Consider the following 7,402-nt stretch of genomic DNA (forward strand, 5'->3'; position numbering starts at 1 on the left):
TCTGCCCCGCTGCGCTCCAGACCGCCTGCACAAAGCAAGGCCTACAGCGTCCTCTATGGTTGGATCCCATCCGCTCCGCTCTGAGTTCCTCGGAGGTCGTAGAGGGCATGCGTGAGATGATTAAATTCAAAGCAGCAAATCATGCGGAAATGATCCAGGGTTTCTGTGGATCATTAAAAATAATTACAATTCATACATTTTTTTTAATTTTTTCATTAATTTTATTAATTTTTATGGGATTTCCGGGGTCACAATCAACATATACCAAACTGAACCGAAAACCGTGAACCGAACCGTGAATTTTGTGAACCGTTCCACCCCCTAATAAATATGGGTCAATTTAAACAGAAGCGTACATATGACGTCACCACACACTCGGCCCGTCTGGAGCTGCATTTAACTTCCTGTTATTAATAGTCTCTAGATAATAGTAAATTCTTACTTTTTATTTAGTGGGGGTATAATAATCAAAACACTCAAATTAACAAAAAATCAGATAAACATTTTGCCAAATAAAACAAAAAACTCGCCATCATAGCCAGCGGTACTTCACAGATGGCTATGCTGAGAGAGGGCTGCTGCAGACGGGCTAAGATTAGCCCTGGCTGCGGTTAGCCTTGGAAGTCCGCTGGTTGCCACGGTCCTCTCAACATCGGATTTTTAAAATTTTTTATTATGCATTTAAATCAGAAAATGGACAATATAGTGAAGCTTAAAAGTATAATGTTCTCACCTCAAATGATCCTAAAACGTACTTTTATTGAATAACAGCAACAGAAAAGAGAACTTTTAACTTAATACTCTGAGTTCTGTGAGTGCTCCATTGGAAGCTGCTGCTGCAGTGCATGCTGGGGCAGCTGTCAATCTCAAAAACGGAGTGTCTTATCTGATGCATAGTTTGTAAAGAGGGAGGGCCGAGAAAAACATCTGGGGACTTTGTCCGTTCTCGGACATGTGTTCTTGCAAATTGGAACAGTACTAGGGCTGAGGCCGATGACGTTTCACGAGCACACGATAACGCACAAGTACACATATTGAGAAACAGCCCCAGTGATGATTCTGCTTAGCAAAGTGATGAACCTCAACATCTGTCATTGTTTCCTGTCCGTCTAAGCCCTGCTTAGACTATCGCTTGTCATATCCACTTCCTAAAAGCTGACTCTGTCAAGTAAATTCACCAAAGGCTGCCTTCTTCACCCGACTCTCCGCAAACAACAAAATATCATAATATAACTTCCTGAATGTTACGGGCACCACCATGTTGATTTGCTTGTTTAACTCAAGATATCAGTAGTACCGTAGATTGTAACTAGGAGGCGTGGAACCGTGCTAGCATGATGTGTAAACGGCCGTAAGGAACAAAGCTTCGCTTTTCAGAGGGTAGTGTAAATGGGGCTAATGTTTAACCTATCTTGGTTTTGAAATAAGTAATGTACCTAAACTGTGCTCTAGAACAGAGTTTTCTAAACATAAGAATCTCTAATACAATAACATATGATTAGGGTTAATACAAAGTCTTTAATTAATACCAATAACCAAATTACTCTAATCCCTGCACATTCTTCTTCTATTGTTTTATAGCAGCTGGCAAGCATTTAGGTGCACATTATTGCCATCTTGTGAATAGGAGTGTGAATCAGAGTTTGAAATGTACCAATCTATTAAAAAACCCTTTTTCTAAAGAAAAATGAAGAAGTATACTTAAATAAAATCTGCCCTGAATCTAATTGAAGTAGGTTTAAAACTTTAAATTCCCCCTCTTCTTGATCAAATTTATCCCTCAGTATATCCTTTTTTCTTATGCTTTTTTTGGTACTATTTAGACTCTTTTTATATTATCTGTCATATTTTTATCTTTAATGGCATTTTGCTTTAAGACTTTATCCTCTATATAAGATACTGGAACCAGAATGTCCCTGAAGGAGTAATCCCAAGGGATAAATAAAATTGAGTCTAAGCCTAAGTCTAAGTCTATCCCTCCACCGTTGCCTGCAGTGAATAAACACGTGTTCACATCTCCAGTCTAGCCAAAGTAACAACCTTTAAAAGCCACTTATTAACTAGAGATTTTATTTCTCCTTGACTGTATTTAATATTTTGCCCACCTGAGCTTTTTGTCGGGCTGCAACTAATAATTATTTTGCTAATCGATTAATCTTTCAATCATTTTTTCGATTAATCAATGAATAATCACATAGCGGCTGCTCAGCGGCACAATGGGTAGCACTGCTGCCTTGCACCAAGAAGGTTCTGGGTTTGATTCCCGGCCCGGGGTCTTTCTGCATGGAGTTTGCATGTTCTCCCTGAGCATGCGTGGGTCCTCTCCGGGTACTCCGGCTCCCACCCACAGAAGCCTAACATGACTGTTAGGTTAATTGGCTTCTCTAAAAGTCCCCTTAAGTGTGAATGGTTGTGAATGGATGGATAATCAGATAGCAAAAGGTTCGCTAAAGAATATAAATTTACAGAGTTTAATCCAGGTGAAACGAAAATTATTCCCCTTGATGAGTTCTGAATAGAAAATATTGATGGACAAAAAAGTTTTTCCATCTTAAATTTAAAATGTTTCTATGTTTTTTGTGATAGTTTTGGAATAATTAATGCTCAGAGTGTGCTACTCGAGTTACAACTAGTCGACTATTAGTTAATTATTTTGATAATCGATTAATCACGGTTTTGATTAATTGTTTCAGCCCTAGCTATTTGTGTTACTTTTTTGGCCTACGTATCTGCCAGCTCATTAATCCATGATTATTTAATTTTTTTACATTTAGACTTTAGATTTTTTTGTGGGGGAGATTGCTTAATCTTAACATCTCTCTAAAATTGCTTAATCAGCAAAGCAAAGATTGCCATATAGGCTACGTTCAAACCGCAGCCTGAAGTGATCCAAATCCGATTTTTTTTTGCCCATATGCGACCTGGATCTGATCTTTTCATGGCTATCTGAAAAACACAGATCCAATTTTTTCCAATCCGACCCAGGCTATGTGGTCCTGAATCCGATATGAATCTGATCTTTTCAAATGCGACCTGTGTCTGAACGGCCAGGTCGGATTCATCCAACCTGAACGTCATTAATACCCGAAAAATGTCACTATTCTGCGTCTTGCTGTGCAGAAACGGCAAGAAAAAACAACAAACATGGCAGATGATGATGCTGGAACAGTATTTATGTTTAAACATATTGAAGAGATTGTGTTTTTATGGTTGGAAAAGACCGCTAGATGTGCTCTGGCACTACCATCCATGTTTACTTCCGGAATAAAAGAGGACGCTAGCCTGTGACGTCATTGCGTCCTCTACTGCGCATACGGGACACTTGCGTTGTATGACTGCAGTTCACACAGGAGATCACATACAAGTCGCAAATATTTGGAAATATGAAAGGCAACGCGAAAAAATTGGATTTCACAAAAAAATTGGAATTGAGCACCAAGGCCTGCAATGTGAACGTAGTCTTTGTTGTTCCGCAAAGACAGACTGCAGGAGAAACCTCACCTGGATGCTGTGGCTCTGTGGAAGTGCAATGTTAAAGCCAGAATAAGGCTGGAGTTTCACTTCTACAGAGCCTCAAAGAACATGGAGGATTTTATGCAGTTGTGGGGTTTTAACAAAATGTTCTAACAAGTTCCTTGTTTAAATGGTTTTAGCTGACACATGTTTTTACATAAATAATTGATTATATTGTTTGATTATGTGAATAAAAGTGTTGTAAAAAGTCTAAAATGTCTGATCTTTATTCCAACTGCTGCTCTGGCTTTTAATTTTTACAAACTGATTATAGTAGCTAGATTTCATATTACAGACACAAGTGAAAGCCTCTAATACCATGAGATTGCAGCACCAAGCTGACATTGAAGGTGTCAATCTCAGACTGTTCCACACTGTAGATAAGATCACAATTTTCTCTGGAGGAGGATTAGGAGTCCTGGGACTTTCCATGCCTCCCACTGACTAAACTGTCAAATACCATAGACAGTTTCTCTTATCTCAATAGTCACTGTGTTGAAAGGCATGCATGCCCCCACACTTGCACATAAACAGGTAGGCTGCTGTTTTGAAACCGGTTTGGCCGACACCAACGCTTTGGATGTCAACAACAGTAAACGTCAATCAACGGCTTATTTCTCACAATTTAAATGTGTTTTGATCGATTTTATATATCTATTACAGAAGATCAGACACAAGCCAAAATGTGGACGGTTACAAGCTATTTAAATCAACATGAAGAAGCTCAAGCATTCCAGCAAGACCGTAACTTTGAGGTAACAATACTGTCTGTAATGTCCATATCACACTATCATACTGAGGTTATACTAAAGCTATTCCTTTCTGATTGATTTTAATTTTGGTTTCGCTTTGCAAACAAATGGCTCCTAAAGGAGAAATGAGCAGAAATTAGCCAATGAAGATATTTTTGTAAGGGGTGGACACCTGAGCATTGCTGTACCTTTACGGTAGACAAGACGACTAATGACAACGATGGTGATCCGGTCGGTGGGACGCTGTGAGGGGTCCGGGGTGAAATCTGTGGGGTCCACTGCATTGGGAATGACAGACACGATCTCTGGGTTGAGTGCAGCCCGCAGGACTGTGTTCTCCTTGCTGGTGTACGAGACGCACACGATGTGGTTGGTGTCACACAGCGACACGGTTAAGAGCTTGTTGGTCAGCACGGAGCTGACATCAGCAAAGCCAAAGAGGGAATGGTCAGTGAACACCTGCGAAGAATAGAAAAATGGTTTCTGTAATGCCTTGACCCCCCAATACCAATCATTTTGCTTTAGAACCCGCAATAACCAGAGGTCAACAGCATTGTTTAAGCGTTATCTATATCATAAATATAACCTTGGCGAAAAAAATTTCGATTTTACATTAAAAATCAGATCATCATATTAAATCATATTAAATTAGTTAGTTACGAAACATATATACATTTTTTTCTTTGGAAAAACTTTCAAATTTAGGAACATTTAGTTAAAGCTACCAGGACGTTATTAAGGTTATATGTGTTCACTCATTGGAGGAAAGTCAATTCATTTTTGATTTCTGTACTGATGAACACTAATCAACACAGATCAAGCTGAATATTTTCCAAGGTCACGTACCGTGTTCAGGCCCATCGTTTTGGCATGGAACAGTGCATCGTGGGCCATGGCAGAGAAGGAACTGTGTGCGTGCACCACTGTGATGCGTTCCCTGACGAACACGCAGCGCAGTAGCGGGAGACTGTGGAAGCAGGTGGTGGCTGTGGACTGGTTATACATCACCTGCAGGGGCAGGTAGTAGACCTTCAGTCCATTGGTCAGATACCGGACGCCCTTCCTCCTGCCGTAGGCGTGCGTGGCAATCACAACTTTGTGTCCCTTTTCAATCAGACACTGAGAAAGCTGGTAAATGTGACTTTCTACCCCTCCCATATTTGGATAGAAGAAGTCTGACACCATGCAGATGTTGTGCTTGGGGCTGACTTTAGAAGCCTCTCCAGTATCATTTTCAGATGAGGATGTTTTTACAGCTCCGACTTTCTTTCTCTGGCCCATTTTTTAGTCCTCTAGCTGGTCTGAGCTCCTCATGAAGTCCTGGAATAATAGCATAAAGGCAAAATTAAAAGATCAGTTGGAAATATTTGATAGAAATCAGTCACTCTAAGGAAAATAAGGATAAGACCATTAAAAAAGATTAAATAGAAAATTAAAATACACCCAATGTATAAATGGGAGTACACATAAAAATAAAAGAAAGAACGCTTGGGCAGCTTCTATTACTAAAACATGACCTAGACCTAAATAGAAAACGTAATGTCCTGGAATATGTTTCCCTTAGATATAAAAATATCTGCACAGTAGAGAGCTGAGGAAAGACTAGACAGTAGATGACTTGGATTATTGCACTTGCACAGCAGTAATATACTGAATGTCATCCATATTAAACATATTTAATGATTCGTTTCACTTCTAATTTTCTTTTAGATATTTTTATTTTGAAATCTCTATAAATGCAAGAGTGTCTCCGTGTATCCCAGTTGGCTTCGGCAGATAGCTGCTCACACCGAGCCTATTTCTGCTAGAGGTTTCTCTCTGTTAAAAGGAAGTTTTCCTCTCCACTTTCGCTACATGCATGCTCTGTGAGAGGGAGGGCATTCGACTAAATGAGTTGATATAATCATCTGGTCTTACTACGATATAAAATGTTGAACTGAAACTGAAACAATGAATTGGGTTAATCGATTATTGAAAACAACAAATTTAGTAATCGATTAATCATTAACTAAACTATAAACACTCTAAAACATGCCTTTAGCTAACAGAGCGACCCACTTAGAGCAGTAATTATATCAAAATTGTAATATATATATATATAAAACCATTCTGTATTTAAGATAAATCCAGAACTCCTCATGTGAAAACATTTTAGTTTCACCTAGTTTAATTCTGTACAAAATCTTCTTCAAAAAGCATATGTTATCTGACTATTAATAGATTAATCTAAGCAAATAATCATCACATTAGCGAAATAATCATTAGTTGCAGCCCTAATTTGAACCAATTTGACATGATCTTTTGAATTGTCTCTATAAAGTGCCTGGAGATGACATGTGTTTTGAATTGGCGCTATATAAATAAACCAAATGAAAGAAAAAACGATCAGATTATCAGGTCTATGATTGACATAGATTTTAATGGGGTTAATATGTGAGAAGGAGACTTTTAAATTCCAATTTTGATTTATAAAGGAGCCAATGCTATATAGGCCTCAGGGCAACCAAACCTTTGAAACTGTTGTCAAGTCCTGCTGGAGAATAAGATCACATCTCTCAGCACAGACAGAAGCACAAAGTGCTTAAAGTTCTCCTGATATGGATGCAGCGACTTTAGATTAAAGGGTGACAGAGGTTTAAGGTAACAAACATGTCTGCTACCCTTCGCCCAATATCTGATCCACTCATAATTATATGACATTTCCAGGGTCCTACCCACTTACCTGTGAGATAAATGCCAGTGTTGTCAGAACGTTTATATTTAGAAGTCTTGGCTTTTCGTGTAGTTTCATTTTGAAATCGCTGCCATGCTAGATAGTTAGCCACCACTCCACTTCCTGATAGTATACGTCACCTCTGGCGCAGCAATGACGTAAACACGCACACCAGTTAAACCGCGGAGCGTAGATTTCGATTCCAGCTACAGTGTGGGCGCTCCGGCCGTTAGTCAGGTTTCTTGTTATTTGGAAGTGATGACTTTGATTGAAATAAGATTATACGTTTAAACAACAAGGAATGTAAAATCACGGAGTTTAGAAATAAATACCACATCTATTTTCCATCGTTTTTATTGTCATTAAACCTTCACAAGTACAGACCAACGAAATTAACTTTTATTTACTCTCGCTTTTAACCCAT

The 7,402-nt window shown here is 38.9% G+C and overlaps 1 protein-coding gene across 1 annotated transcript in view; it reads right to left on the reverse strand.

Annotated features, from left to right (window-relative positions):
- piga (phosphatidylinositol glycan anchor biosynthesis class A) overlaps positions 1-7,117 on the reverse strand; it is an 18,516-nt gene extending 11,399 nt beyond the window's left edge. The window contains exons 1-3 of the mRNA XM_015385353.1: positions 6,988-7,117; positions 5,112-5,585; positions 4,454-4,724 (exon numbers count right to left, since the gene is read on the reverse strand). Coding sequence (XP_015240839.1) covers positions 4,454-4,724; positions 5,112-5,546 — 706 coding nt within the window. The 5' untranslated portion in view covers positions 5,547-5,585; positions 6,988-7,117. The remainder of the gene's footprint in view (positions 1-4,453; positions 4,725-5,111; positions 5,586-6,987) is intronic.
- Positions 7,118-7,402: the final 285 nt, after the last annotated feature.

The sequence above is a fragment of the Cyprinodon variegatus genome, unplaced genomic scaffold (genome assembly GCF_000732505.1).
Source record: "Cyprinodon variegatus isolate N-32 unplaced genomic scaffold, C_variegatus-1.0 Scaffold337, whole genome shotgun sequence".
NCBI lineage: Eukaryota > Metazoa > Chordata > Actinopteri > Cyprinodontiformes > Cyprinodontidae > Cyprinodon > Cyprinodon variegatus.